This window comes from Heterocephalus glaber, unplaced genomic scaffold (assembly GCF_053883595.1).
Source record: "Heterocephalus glaber isolate CG9 unplaced genomic scaffold, H.glaber_assembly_v1.0 deba00001779, whole genome shotgun sequence".
NCBI lineage: Eukaryota > Metazoa > Chordata > Mammalia > Rodentia > Bathyergidae > Heterocephalus > Heterocephalus glaber.
In genome coordinates this window covers 433,469-449,291 of record NW_028258466.1, presented here as the reverse complement: position 1 = coordinate 449,291, position 15,823 = coordinate 433,469, and the positions used below count along the sequence as shown (strand labels likewise).

At 38.3% G+C, this 15,823-nt stretch overlaps 1 protein-coding gene across 1 annotated transcript in view; it reads right to left on the bottom strand.

Annotated features, from left to right (window-relative positions):
* Ccdc150 (coiled-coil domain containing 150) overlaps positions 1–15,823 on the bottom strand; it is a 64,377-nt gene that overhangs the window by 41,144 nt on the left and 7,410 nt on the right. The window contains 4 exon segments of the mRNA XM_087202677.1: positions 5,448–5,531; positions 7,671–7,726; positions 9,551–9,680; positions 14,768–14,836. Of these exon segments, the coding sequence (XP_087058803.1) occupies positions 5,448–5,531; positions 7,671–7,726; positions 9,551–9,680; positions 14,768–14,836 (339 nt within the window).

Below are 15,823 nucleotides of genomic sequence, written 5' to 3'. Positions count from 1 at the left end.
ATCAGAATCTACAGGACACAATGAAAGTAGTTCTAAGAAGGAAGTTTATAGCAGTGAGTACCTACTGTATTAAAACAGAGGGAGAAGGGAAAAGAAAAAATATGAGAAAAAGAAGAAGTGGAAAAAAAGCCTTTGTAAATAGGGAAGGGTGGAGGGGGTGAAGGGAGGGCAGGGGAATAGGGAAAAAATAAGAACCAAGATACATCACGCAAAGGTACAAATTCCCAATGATGAATGTCATCATATTGCATACCTAAAATGTACCAATAAACTTAATGGAAAAAAATTAAAAATAAAAACAGAGGGATAACAAATAAACTAATGATTCATTTTAAGGTCCTAGAAAAAAAAATCCAAACTCAAAACTAGTAGAAGGAAAGGAATTATAAAGATCAAAGCAGAAATAAATGAAATTGAAACAAAAAATAATAAGGATCAGTGAATTAAAGAGGCAATTCTTTGCAAGGATGAGTTTAATAAACACTTAGCCAAACATACCAACAGAGAGAGAAGATCTGAAACAATATAATGAGAATTGAAAAAGGCAAAGTTACAAGACACCATTGACAGCCAGAGGATTACAAGAAACTATTTTGAAAACTTACATTGCAATAAATTGGAAAATTTGGATTCCTAGCCACATATGACTTACCAAAATTGAAGCAAGGAGATATATAAATCCTGAAAAGATCAACAACAAGCAATGACACTGATAAAGTAATAAAAATTCTACCAAGAAAAGCACAGGTACAAGGGATTCACTGCTCAATTCTATGTAATTGAAAGGGAAGGAATATTTCCAAATTCACTCTATGAAGCAACCACTACCCTGATACCAAAACCAGATAAGAACTCAACATAAAAAGAAAACTACAGGCAAATGTCCTTGATGAATATAGACACAAAAATCCTCAATAAGATACTTGAAAACAGCGTTCAACAAATAATTAAAGAAAACCATACACCATGACTAAGTTGGGTTCATCCCAGGGATTCAAGTATGGTACATTTCACATCAATAAATGTAATACACCACATAAGCAGGATCAAGGATAAAAATCACATGATCATCTTGATAGATGCAGAAAAAGCCTTTGAGAAAGTCCAACATTTCTTCACGATTAAACCCACATCCAACATCATAGCAAATGGGGAAAAACGGCAAGCATTCCCTCTCAAATCAGGAACAAGATGAGTGTCAACTCTCACCACCCCTGCTCAGTATAGCACTCAAAACTTTAGCCAGAGCAATCAGATAAGATAAATAAATAAAAGTGATATGAACAGGAAAAGGAGTAAATTTGTACATGTTATAATCCTTTACATAAAGACCCTCAAGATATTCCACAGAAGACTCTTAGATCTGATAAATTCAGTCAATAAGCCAGATACAAAAGTCAATACTCAAAAATCAGTAGTGTTCCTGTATACCAATAATGAACCCATTGAGAAGAAAACCAGGAAAAAATTTCATTCATGATAGTTTAAAAAAAATCAAATTAGGAATCTCAATCTAACCAAAGAAGTAAAAGACCTTCATAATGAAAACTATAGAACTGTGAAGAAAGAGACTGGATAGGATGTTAGAAAATGGAAAGACCCTCTGCTTCTGGGTAGGCAAAATTATCATTGAAATGGCTATATTACCAAAAGAGATATATAGACTTAATATGTCCCTATTAAAATACCATCAACTTTTTCAGAGAATATGATAAAACAACTGTAAAATTTATATGGAACAGGGGCCGGGGATTTAGCTCAGTGGTTTCACCGTCTGCTGTGCAAGCGCAAGGACCTGAGTTCAATCCCCGGTACCAAAAAAAAAAAAAAAAAAAATTATATGGAACCAGAAGAGACATGGAAGAGCCAAAGCAATCCTGAGCAAAGAAGCAAAGCAAGACACATCATGATTACAGATTTCAAGTTCTACTACGCAGAGCGATAGTAACAAAAATAGCATGGTACCCACACAAAAATATGTATGTAGACTGATGGGACAGAATAAAAGACACAGAAACCACCCCATGCACCTTTAGCCATCTGATCTTTGACATATGGTGGAGAAAAGATAATCTCTTCAACAAATGCTGCTGGAAAAACTGATTATCCATATGCAGGAGATTGAAACTTGATCCTTATATCTCACCCTGTACTAAAATCAAGTGAATTAAAGACCTAAACATATAAAAACAAATTTTGAAACTTCTGGAAGATAACACAAGGAAAACACTGGAATCAATAGGCACAGGCAAGGACTTCCTGAACAGAACTCGACTAGCACAGGAAATAAAATCAAGAATGAACAAATTAGATTGCATCAAATTAAAAAGTTACGGCACAGCAAAGGAAATGCTCAAGAGTGTAGAGACAACCTACAGAATGGGAAAAACAGTTTTCCAACTACTCCTCCAATAGAGGACTAATATGTATGTAAGAGAACTCAAAAAGTTAACCCTCCCAAAACAAATGACCCAATAAAAAAATGAGCAAATGGATTACATAGAGGTACATCTGACCAATAAGTATAGGAAAAAATTTTTACCAGCTGTTCCTCAAAGGACTACTATCTAGAATACATAAAGAACTTCAAAAAATCAGACCCCTCAATATAAAGACCCAATTCAAAAATGGGTATCTGAAATGAACAGATATTTCTCAAAGAATTAGAAGCAGCAAATAAACATATGAAAAAATGTTCACCATCACTGGTCATTCAAGAGATGCAAATGAAAACAACACTGAGATTCCACCTCACCCCAGAAAGAATGGCTGCTATCATGAAATCAACCAATAACAAATGCTGGCGGAGGTGTAGGGAAAAAGGAACCCTTCTCCACTGCTGGTAGGAGTGCAGACTGGTGCAACCACTGTGGAAATCAGTATGGTGATACCTCAGAAAACTAGGGCTAGAGGTACCATTTGACCTAGCTATTCCCCTGCTGGGTATCTTCCCCAAAGAATTAAAAGAATCATACCACAGCTATATATGTGCACCTATGTTTATAGCAGCACAGTTTGTAATAGCTAAATCTTGAAAACAGCCCAAATGCCCATCAACTGGTGACTGGGTAAAGAAAATGTTTTTTTTTAAATAAAATGGAATACTACTCAGCCATAAAGAATGATAAACTAGAGTCATTTATAGCTAAATGGATGCACATTGAGGCCATACTCTTAAGTGAAATAAATAGGACACACATGTGTAAATACCAAATAGTTTCTCTGGTGAGAAACTGAAAGTGTAAATGAGGATCAAAATGTATAATAATGTGAAATAGGAAAAAAGGTATGGAGGGGATGGGGAAAGGGAAGTGGGAGGGGCAGGGGAAAGGAAAGAAGGGAAAGGAATAAATGTGAGAAAAGGAAAAACAGAAACAAAGTCTTTGTGAATAGGAAAGGTGGAGGGGTTGAAGGGAGGGCAGGGGAAGGGGAAAAAATAAGAACCAAGATACATCACGTAAAGGTACAAATTCCTAATGATGAACGTCATTGTATTATATACCTAAAATGTACCAATAAACTTAATGGAAAAAAAAATGTAGGGCCGGGGATTTAGCTCAATGTTTCTGCCGCCTGCCCCACAAGCGCAAGGACCCAAGTTCGATTCCTGGTACCAAAAAAAAAATGTGTCCACCATCTTTGGTCATCAGGTAAATGCAAATTAAAACAACTCTGAGACTCCATCTTATCCCAGTCAGAATGGCTTTCAGGAACACAAAAAGCCAATGCTGGTGAGGATGTGGGAGAAAAGTAACTCTTCTACATTGTTGGTGGGAATGTAAACTAGTACAACCACTACAGATTATCTGTATGGAGATTCCTTGAGAACCTAAAACATTTAACCCAGCTATACTTCTAGATATATTTCTAGAGTTAAAGATTTCAAACTATAGTGACACAGGCACACCCACGTTTGCAGCAGCACAAGCCACAAAAACTTAACCTCAGAGTCAGCCTAGATGCCCATCCACAGGAAAGAGGTAAAGAAAAATACAGTGGATTATTATTCAGCGACATAGAGAATTAAATCATACCATTTGCACAGAAATGGATGGAACTTAAGACTATAATGTTAAGTGAAATAAGTCAGACACAGAAAGTGAAATACTGCACAGTTTCTCTACATGAAAAACACACAATATGATTAAAGAGAAAAATATGGTAAAGGAGAGATGGCAGGAAACAGAAAGGCAGGCTTTGTAGAGATGAGGGAGGGGTCTGGAGGGGTAGAGAGGAACAGGATATGATGTACACATGTACCAATTCACCAAAACAAATGTAACTATTATGTATCATAAACATACACAAATAATAAAGAATTAAATACACAGTTATTAATACAAGTACTTAGAACTGCCTGGAATGTGGAATGGGCATAGTAAAAATGTTAACTACTATCAGTATAGGAAGAGTAGTAGTTATTAGTTTATAAAAGGACATATTTATTTTGTATTTTCTTTATTATAAAGAAAACACAGCAGCACTATTACCCTGACATTGTTGTAATCAAATTACACCAACAAAAGTTATTTTTAAGTGATAAATACCGATTTACAGGGCTTCGTGATATATAACTTTAGTATAGCCACCTATTTGCTGACTATGATATACACATACATATTAATATAAAGGATCAGATAAATTTGGGTACCATCATCCCACAGAAAATGATTACACTTATCTCTAAAATCCAGGAGACTTTTATTAGGTTCCCATTGTGCTATTTGCTATAGAAGGTACAAAACGAATGTAAGAGAGCCCTTGCCATTGAACTGCTTAGACTTTGTTAAGGTTTGCATCTCAATGCTCCCCCAAAGCCTCAGGTGGTCATATGGGGCCTTTTCAGAGGTGGCTGAATCTAGAGAGTATGATGCTGGAATTAAGGGTGTGTGATTACTACACCAGCCCACTGATTCTAATCCCAGTAGTCTGGGTAAGAGAAAGGGGGCAGAAAGACAATGTTAAGGTCTCTTGCTGCTTTTGCTGTCTTTCATCGCCATGAACTGTTGCCCCTCTGCATGGGCCACCCTGCCTTGGAGCCAGCCGATTACGGACTGACGCCTCTACAGACTGTGAGCTAAATAAACCTTCCCTCCTATAACTTTGGGTATCGAGTGTTCAGTCTCAGCAATGAGAGAAAAGTAACTAAGACAGAAGTTAACTATCAGGGTCTGGGGAAGTATATATTTAATGACTAATTACAAAGCAAACAAAGGCAAGGTGTAAACTAGTGTATGATTTAGTAATGTATCTTGTGCAGCATTGTGTCATAGGAACCTGAAAAATGAAATGAGAAATCCACCTAATTTGATAATGGATGAATTAGAGCTTATGGAAATAAAAAGTTGATGATAGGGATGCTATGAGTTTATATAATCAGGATTCATTTTGGTTCTTTAACTGAACAAAAGTAATATCTAAAAACCAGAGAAATAGTGAAGATTCACCTGCGCTTTTTCTAATGCTTGATGAAGGGATAATATTTCAGACCTCTAATATGCATTTTCTTTATGTCCCTTGTTGAAAGACATCTGCATATTCAGTGGGAAAAAATAATTATTCTCTTTTTCACATGTGTATTATACATATCTCTGTGAAATACCTGTCTATATTCTTGCTGGTACCAATTCAAGTTCTAATGACACATAGATGTATGTTCATCTTATAGGAAAACTTTAAAAATCTTAATATCTTCAAATCCCAAACTTCTCTTTGTTTCTAAATTATTTATAGAAAACAAGATACCCTTCGACACCTATCAGAATGGCCAAAACCCTGAACAGGGACCACAACCAAACTCAGGTGAGGAAGTACAGTAACAGTCACGCTCATGAATCGCTGGTGGGACTGCAAAATGAGGAGTTGGTTTGGATGATAAGTTGGGCAGTTTCACCAAAACTAAAAATATTAGTAGGATATGATCCAGCAATAGTGCTCTCTGGTATTTACTCAAAGGAACTGAAAATTTATCTCCACACAAAAATCTTCATATAGACACTCACACCAGCTTAATTATAACTGTCAAAACTTAAAAGCAATCAAGGTGACCTTCAATAGGCTAACAGATACACTGCAAACATCCAAACAATGGAATACTACTCAGCACCAAGCTACGAAAACACATGAAAGTCACCTTAATGATTCTGAACTGAGAAAAGCCAGTCTAAAGAGTCTACATGTACCATGTGATTCCAACCACGTGCCATTCTGGGAGGGACAAACCTAAGGACACAGAGAAAACACCAGTGGTGCCAGGGGTGGGTGGGAGAGGACGGACAGGCAGAACACAGGGGAGAGGGTGGTGAAAGTACTCAGTACGATACTGTAGTAGTCCAAACCCACAGAATGGAAGCTCCAAGGGGGAGGCCTAATGTACACTACAGACCTGGAACAATAATGACGTGTCTGTGTGGAGGCATCACTGCCATAACCATGTCCACCCAGTGGGGATGCTGACCCTGAGGAAGACTGCGCATGTAGCGGCAGGGGTTATGCAGGAGATCTACGTGCTTTTGCTATTGCATTTTGTTCTGAACCTAAAACTGCTCTAAAAATATGGTCCATTAAAAACTTCATCAATCCATTCTTATATTAGGATCCTAATGAGAATTTGCCTGAACCATAACCTAAATATTTACCAGTATCTTTCTACCATGAAAGTTCTACTCTCTAAGGAAACATGGATGTTATACTACATATACATTTTTTCCTGTCAGCAGTAAGAACTTGTGATCTCAAATGAACAGATTCACAGATCCTTCAAAGCTGTAATGAAGACAGGTACCTGGAGTGTAGGTGAAGAAGGCACCTATGGTCTGTGGAAAAACGGAACAAAACCAGTTCTCTGAGGTGGTGACGGCGGTGGGATGCGGGCCAGGCTCTCCCTAACAGCTACATAGGGAGATGGGCAAGGACAGGGCATAAATTCTCTTCTTACAGAGAAAACCACTTTTCTGTTTTCCCAGCAGATGCCTCTCAAGAAAGATACACATCACCAAGACAGGATGAGACAGCAACCAGAAAAATTACTCCACATGGGACCATCATATCAAGAGATTAACTGCAAGATAAAAAGTAGATCTATAGACATATTTTTTAAATTTAAATTTTTTGGCAGTAGTGGTGACTGAACTCAGGGCCTTCACACTAGCTGCCTCCCTCTCCCTTTTCCAATTTTTAAAATTTTGAGCCAGGATCTCACTAACTTGCAAAGTGGCCCAGGCTGGGCTCAAACTCCTGCCTCAGCCTCCTAAGGTGATGAGATTATAGGATGTGCCTCACACCCCACCCATTTCTTAAACTGTGCTAAGATAAATACCCACCTCACTATCCTATTTTTAAGGGTACAGTTTAGTGACACAGTTGTGAAGCCACCACTAATTATGTAGCTCTGTGTCTTAAATTTCATTAAAATTTTTTCTTTTAACAATCAGTTTACAATCGGCAAAACACAAATGTCTCATTTTTCCTAATTCACCTTTTCAAACTATAATAACCTGCATGAAATGATTAGTTTTTAATACCTGGTATTAGCCTGAATATAGAAGTTATTTATGCAAAACTTTTTTCTAAAGCTGTTGGGAGAATCCCAAGGATTTTAAACCAACGTAAATGAGAAAATGAGACTATTATTAATAAAGAGAGGAAAGTCCACCTCTGTACTCTAGAACCTGAAAACTTACCTTGTTTTCTTCAAGCAGCTTGGAAATGAGGTCATCCCTAGAAACTAAAAACAAAAGGTCCACATAATTGTGACAACAACTTACTACACTGAAATAACATGGTATTTTCCCCTGGAAAGCTTTAATTTTTTTTTTTTTGGTACCAGGGATCACAAAAGTTTAATTTTTATAGACAGTAATATATATATTTTCTTTTTGGTACCAAGGCTCAAACCCAGGACCTTGCTCTTGTGAGGCAGACGCCGTGCCACTGAGCTAAATCTCTGGCCCGATAGATAATACTTTTTGGGGAAATAAGATGAACCTAAGTATTCTTATAGACTGAAAACCTAAGTATTTTTATCATATTTTTATAAACTGTAAACTAAGTTATGGAATTATCAAAGAAACTAGTTCACAGTCATTTGCACACAAGGTCACACTTTAACATTTTGTCTAAGGATCTTCTACCACACACAAGTCAAGGCCCACCCTGGGTGTGAGTGCTACCAGCCCTAAGGGTGTATAGCCTGGATAGAATAAAAGGGACAGAAAGAAGGCTGCTGTCATTGCCTGTTATTTGCTTCTGCTTTGCTGCTGCTGCTTTTGCTGCCTCCTGTCTGCTCTGCCATGGACTGTTTCCCCTCTGCGATGCCCCTCTGCCATGCAGCCCTGCCTTGGAGCCAGCCAACTGTGAAGTGAAACCTCTACAAACTGTGAGCTACAATAAACCTTTCCTCCTTTAACTTTGGGTGTCAGGGTCATTGGCACAGCCCATCTGGATCTTTGCATTCTTCTATACAGTGGGTATATTTTCTTATCTTTCTGACAAGGTTGTTGTTAGACTCAAACAAGATCATGTGGAAGCATTATAAAATGTACCACTTTGTAGGTTCATAATCAGATAATGACAGAAAGTTATCTTGGGACACTCAGTGAGAATTTCAATGGTAATTCACTTCCCAACAACTATAAGGAAAAAGAGTCTACTATTTTGTGCAAAAGCAATCTAAATCAAGACACTGCACAAATTGCTCTTTCTTCCATATTTTATACACAGTACTTTTCATTTCCTTTTTGGTATTCCTGCCCCATCACAATCAGAGTAGAGATGGTGAAAGAAAAGAAACACTAGGCTTGGAGTTAGAAGATCTAGGTTTAGGCTTTACTTTGCCATTTCTTCCTCTTGTAACTCTGGATGGCTATGGAGCTTTGAGTATTAATTTATGTGAAACTTCTGTGTAAATCATGCAGTGCTAATTGCCTGCAATCTCTGTAGCTGAGACCACCTTGAAATACAATAAAACGATGTGATAAAGCAGGAGTAAGATAAAGGGCCAACACGATAGGAGCAGCTGGACTCGAGCACCCAGATATGATCCTGTGATCCCACCTCTGTAATGGCTGCATCACCTCTGAGGACTCCTCCATAGGTTAATGGGGATGAGCCTAGGTTCTCATTAAGGTCCCTTACATCCCCATCTCCACAGATACAAGTTAGTCAAGATAAACCAACGATCTCAAGAATGAGAGTCTGACATGATGAATAACAGGATCAGTAAGTTAGCAAGAGTTGTTTATTCCCTTATTGACTTTTGCTTATCTAATATTCAATCCAGATGTCTAGAAATAAAATGTTTCCAAATCCACACTTCAATAAGCATGGGAAGAGGGGCTAAAATAGTTTACAAGTGAGAGGCCAATTTTTTTAATACCAACATTCATTTTTGTTTCAGTGCTATAGTTAGAATGGAAATCCCAATGTTTTACATTTGGGACCGTGGGAAATACAAGAACCCTGCTGGCTACTACAATCGGGGCCCGAAGAGCTTTTGCATGTACTCTCAAAGCACTAGCAAAAGTGTGACTTCCAGCAGCTACATTCTTACTCAGGTCAGTCTTGAGCTGTGAGGTAGCAGTCTCCAACTCTCCATTTTTTTGTTGCTCCTGTGCCAGTAGTTCTTGAGTGTTCTGTATAGAACTGTGTAAGGCCAGGCAGTTTTGCTGCAAAATTTGCACCTGAAATTGTATAAGAAAAACTCCTTTTCTGTAAGGTAATGATTTGTGGCAAATGGCCTTATAGAATTTCCAAACTTCCCATCACTGAAGGGAAAAGAGGAGACCGTCTATATGATACAGTTAAAACCTCAACACGATGCAGGAGATTGTAGCAGTGTTCTGTGGACTCTCTTGAGCACGACACTCACGAGCCACTCTAAGAGGCTACTGAGCATGTGAATTGGAGCCATATCACCAAGGATCTGAATCTTTAGCTTTAACTAATTTAAATTTAAATAATTGAAATTTGCTGTGTAAATATACTGATTGCTTTGCTTATTAATATTCTTTGCCTCAAGTGTTAGTTCAGTTCAGTCTTTATTTTCTATCCAGGTCACACACATACAGCAGAAAGTAAGGGCAATGCCTTCCAAATCAATGCCTATAGCAGAGACTGCACAATGTAGGGAAGATGCTGTACCAGGAGCTGAGAGTGCGTCACTAAACAGCCTGACACAAACACTTCTCTGGTCCTTAGCTGTCTCATTCACAAATGAAGATTTCTGGAATAAGTAACAGCAGAGTAGAGCCAGTCCTTTTTTATTTTTCACTACATTTTAAAAAACTGTAATAAGAATGTTAATAGGTTACTAGAGAAAAGTACCTAATAAATCTAAAGAGAATTAGCAAAAATCTAAGTTTATAGCTAAAGTATCATCTTTTCGTTTTTGGTTTCACTTCTCTGACATAAATGTTTCCGTTCCCCCTCCACTGTGGATCCCATTTCTTGTATTTTGAGGAGCATAGCTGGTCCTGATTTCTCAAGAGATTCCCTGAAGTGCTTCTCCTGAGCCAGCTGTCTCCTGAGCTACAGAGCAACATTGTGGTTAGGCGAGACCAGCAAACCCCGCACAAAGATCAACGTCACTGTGAAGTTTGCCAGGCATGCTAGCTCCCTCCAATGTCCCCCATTCATGTACGGGTACTCAGAAACATGCACTGTTCCTCACCAAGGGGTAGAATCAAATTTGTTGTCCTCATCTTCCTAATGTTTAAGTCCACTTCCCAAATTTGGGATAAAGACATACTAGAAAGCTGCAAGCAGCACCCAGGAAAAGAGTAGAACAGAAAGAATGCACAGTAAACAGTAAAGGAAAGCATTGCTATATAAAATGTTTGCATACATACACATACGCACGCGTGCACACACATATATATGGTGTTGCAGTGTAAAATATAAGTCATAACGGATTGTCATTAAAAAGTTTGAAAAACACTACTATCATGTCTTAGTAGGTATTTTCCATACTTCTGTATTTTCTGGCTCTTATTTTTATATTTGGATTTCATCATCACTTTTTAATCCTGCAGTACTATAAACATACCTCTAAGTGCTCTTTCAATTCTGTTTTGGAATTTAAAGTTTTAAACAAATAATGTAGTGATTAAGCAGAAGGCAGAATGGACGCTAAGAATTTGGGGTACAGTGATTCTGTGACACTGTTGCTGGCTCCTGGTGCAGCTCCCCAGAACCCTGGAATCTCCAGGTCAGAGTGTCAATCCTTGAGATGAGGCACTGGAGCCCCTAGATACCTTCAGAGAGGCTGATCAACACAAAGACCAAGGCATGAGGAGAGGCCCGGGACGTTCAGCCCCATCAACCAACCTCTAAAGGCTGAGGTGATCACCAGTGGCGGTGACACAACCCTGCCTAAGTAACGACACCTCCACAAAGCCCCGAGAGGTTTGAGTCTGGAGAGCTTCCAAAGGCCTGAACTCATGCGGGTCAGTGCCAGGAGGACGGTGCTAGGAGAGTAGACTCCATGCTTTTCCAGCGCGCTTTGCCCTGTCTCTCTGCTGGGTGTTCAGGCCTGTCTTTTGTAACACAGATGGACTCTTACTGAAATGCTTAGGACAAAGAGTGTTTCAGACTGCAGTGTTTTGGATTTTATTATGTGCAGAGGCTGTGAATTAAATATCCTCCTATGCAGTTCCCGGAAATCTGAAATATATTGACCACCTCCATAATGCTCAATAAATTTAAGATTTTGGAGTACTGCAAAGTTTGGACATTCAGATGTAAGGTGCTCAGTGGGTACCCTTAAAATAATTAGGTAAATGTAAGGGAAGACTTTCCCTGAAAATACGAAGGCAGATTTTGAGAGATGGGGAAAAGGACTGGGGGAAGGCGAGCAAAGAAAAAGGGAGGTAACAGGGATGAAATTAATCTAGCAAATTATCTCCATGTACCAATAACCACAATGAAATTCATTTTTTGTATCACTAATATGCACCCCCCAAAATCAAATCCAAGGCAGCTGGAAAGCAACACATTCTCAATGGTGTAATTCAGATGAAAACATACGAAAAAGTTGCCCTGAGTTCTGTGAACCACTCTAGCGAACTGAACCCAGGGGGTGGTCATGGGACCCCGATCTAACACACAGGTCACAGCCCAAGGTGCAGCTGGCATCAGAAGTGAAGGTGGGGAGGGAGCCCTTGACCACGGGATCTGACCTCACCCCCAGCCAGAGGGCGTCAGAGAGGGTGTCAGGATCCATTAGTTACAGCAGACCCAGCTGCTCCCTACTGGGGGCGAGAACGCTTGGTGTGGAGAGAAATCCCCACACATCCAGAGTCAGAAGTGCTGAGTGGTGGGTCAAGTAGCAAAATATATTTTTTCCTATTCCAGGTGTACAATGACCTCATTTTTATCAATAAATGACTATAAAATGAACTAGATAAAAATATAAAGGTTAAGAGTTTCATTATGAGAAATCCCTTCTAGATTAAAATAGGAATTGATGAGAGTGCTATTTCTTTGATAAAGTCATGTTTAGGTGAAAGAAATTATATTTTTAAAACTCAAGGAAGATGACATAAGGACATATTTATAATTATTGGGCATACTTTTAATATGTGTTTCCTCTATTGATGATATATTTAATAATTAAAATAGGCTTTAAAAATTGAAAGAGGTAAAAGATGTACTGGTATGAAATGTTACAAGATGGCTCATTTTGAAAATACTCTGATTTTCTTAACAATATCACTGATACCGAACATGGAGGTTTTTCCAGTTTTTCACCTTTCTAAAATACTATTCTGCTGAACATGCTTATGAATAAATCTTTTATTAATTTTCTGGTTATTTCCTTAGGATAAATTCCTATAAGAAGAATTTACTAGGTTAAAGGTACTGCTGAAACATTGTAATTTTCTTTGCAACATTAACTTCCTATCAATAGTATTTAAATAAATCTCACAGCACTATGTATTGTCATTCCCTTAAATCATTCCTAATAAATGAAAAATGACACCTTAATATTTCCGCATTTCTTTGGTTTCTAGTGAGATTAAACATCTCCTAATACGGTAATTAGGTCTTCACTTCTTTATGAACTGTCAATGCTTTTATTCTTTACCCATTGTTTTTAGGTCTTTTTAAAAGTCAGGTTTTAAATTCTTTAAAAGGGAAAATGATTAACTTTTGCCTACTTTTTAAAATACTAGTTTTGCTTTTTACATATATAAGTTTTAAGTTTTCATGTGGTCAAATCTATTGAGCTGTATATAATTTTGCTTCTTCAAGCTTAGAAATTCCTTTTCTTCCAATGACAAGTATAGTATTAAAATTGTATCTAAGAGAGTTTTCATTTGTGCTATGTTTTTCTCAAGTTTGTGTATCAGATTATAATTACTGCATCGTAAGGAGCATCTCAATGCACTTTTCTAAGCTCTGAATTAAGTTTGCAGTAGAATATGATCAAGATATAATTTGTTCCTGGAGGTTTCAGAGTTCTTACAAAACCACCTAATTTGTACTGTAGCGGCCTCACTGTCAAATGTGTTCAGTTTATAAATCAGCCATTAAATATTTCACTGTTTTGAATTTTTTTTATCATTCTTATAAGTGTTAAAGAATATAGCTTTTAAAAAAATGGTAACTTGAAAAGAAGCATTTGCCTCTTTCATGTATAATCACACATACAAAGTGTTCACAGGAAGAAACTTTGATAATTACACTACTGAGGTATTTATTTCTAAAGCATCGTTAACAGAAGGGGTACCTGGGAAGTCTGTTTGCTCCACAATTTTTCTATAAACCTAAAACTTCTCTAAAGGGCAGTCCATAAACATATCTGAAATATTTAAATGTTCTATCAACAATTATGCTTTTATTAAATTAACAGCAAGTAAATTTCTCTACATAAAAGAATTTTCCAGATACCAATGTTTACCACCTTAATCACTACAATTAAAATTTTAAAAAGTTTTTCATGAAAAATCTAAGAAGCATGTGTACTTCTCTGGCTTATAAAAAAAGTCTTCTGAACATAATTTGGCATCTTGGTTTGGACGGATGTTAGTTACGACTCCGCCCGGAACACTGGTGTCTGGGCAGCTGTCAGACACGCAGAGTGAGCAGCTGCTCTGATGCTGTTTTCCGCTGCCGCTTTTTAGTACAGCAGCTTCTTGCAGCCACTCACCTCCTAACTCCAAAACCTAGGCTGAAATGAAGGTCTAAGGTAAAAGGAGATGAGCAGGCTCACCAAACACTTTTCATTTTAAACAGTTTTACATTAAAAGGCCTCCACTGAAGGTGCCCGCTTAACTGTGGCGAGCAACCACATGGATAAGGGCAACTGGACATGACTGTGATTTCCAGCTGGCTTGGGGGCCTTTGTCTTACCTCTGGTTTTACGGCAATATCCGGGAAAAAGGAAGTCTTTAATGTAAGAGTGGGTATTTTCACTTGAATCACACATGCCATACTTTTAGTCTTCCTACTGTGTAGTCATATATTTCGTCCTTCAGAGAACTCTCCTGGTTCTCTTCTGTTACCCTTTTTAATTATTAATTTTATTGGTCCATTTTAGGTGTACAATACAATGACATTCATCACTGGGAGGTTTGCAGCTTAACATACTCATCTTGGTTCTTATTTTTCCCCCTTCCCCTGCCCTCCCTTCAACCCCTCCACTCCTCCCTATTTACGAAGACTTTGTTTCCATTTCTCCATTTTCTCATATTGATTCCATTCCCTTCCTTATTTTCCTTCTTCAGTTCCAATGCCCCCTCAACCGTCTAGCATTCTCTTGTCTTACCTCCTGAATTTTAAGGTTCATTTTATGTTTGGTAGTCTTTAACTCCTCTTCAATCATAGCTGCATTCTTCTAAAAATAGAAGAAGAAGTTCTAACTGAGCTAAAATGACAGGAAGAAATTGTCTAGGTATATCAGTTCAAATCTAGGCTTTCTTTTGGCAACCGATAAAGCTGTTTCCATTTGGTTACAAATATTCCTTATTATTGTTTGAATTAATACTACAATGAGATGGTTTTAAAGAGAGTCATTTTATTCCTTTGATTAATGGCTCCTATCATTTCACCCCTTGGATCATAAATCCTGATTAATCATATCCACTTCCCATGCAAAACTCAATAATCAGAGGACAAGGTAGTAAATGATAGATATTTTTCTTATAGGGTACTTTCCTATGTTTTAAAGAACTGTTTCTCCTCACTTACACTAGTTATGCTGAGAAGCTGAGGATGACCGCGGTTCTCATTACCTATTCTCTCCTCTTTGTTATTAATGACACTGCAATCCCAGATGTAAGCCCACCGCATTGCTTTCCCATTCTCAGTCCCCATCCAGCTTTCTTCATAAAACACCCCTTTCCTTTCACATCCCCACAGTCCTAGGGCAGACCCCATTTGGCCCCCTTGTGACCCCAACCCCTCTCCTCACAGACAGCGCTCCAACACCATCACGTCTGTTTCCCCAACATTCACACTTGGTCACTTCTGTATCAAGGGTCAGCTCTGTCTCACTCACTCTTGTCAGGCTGGTTTACACAATCTCGCTCTGACCACACCAGTGGGAAAACTGAAGGTTCCAACCTGGGTTACAGGAAGGAGGCAGGTGGTGATCTTGGACAAATGACCTCTGAGCTCCAGTACTCTACTGGAAAAACAAGTCCTTTCTCTGGAATTACCATGCCACCCTACTTCAGAAGGCCTTGCAAAATAACATGCTCAATAACATGGTCCACGGGGGAAAAGCGGTCTCTTTTCCCAGTACCTCTTTACTTTCCGCTGCCCCTGTGGTGCTCCTTGAGATGTCCTTACCTCTCCACTTTATTTCCTAAACGTCCAGCCC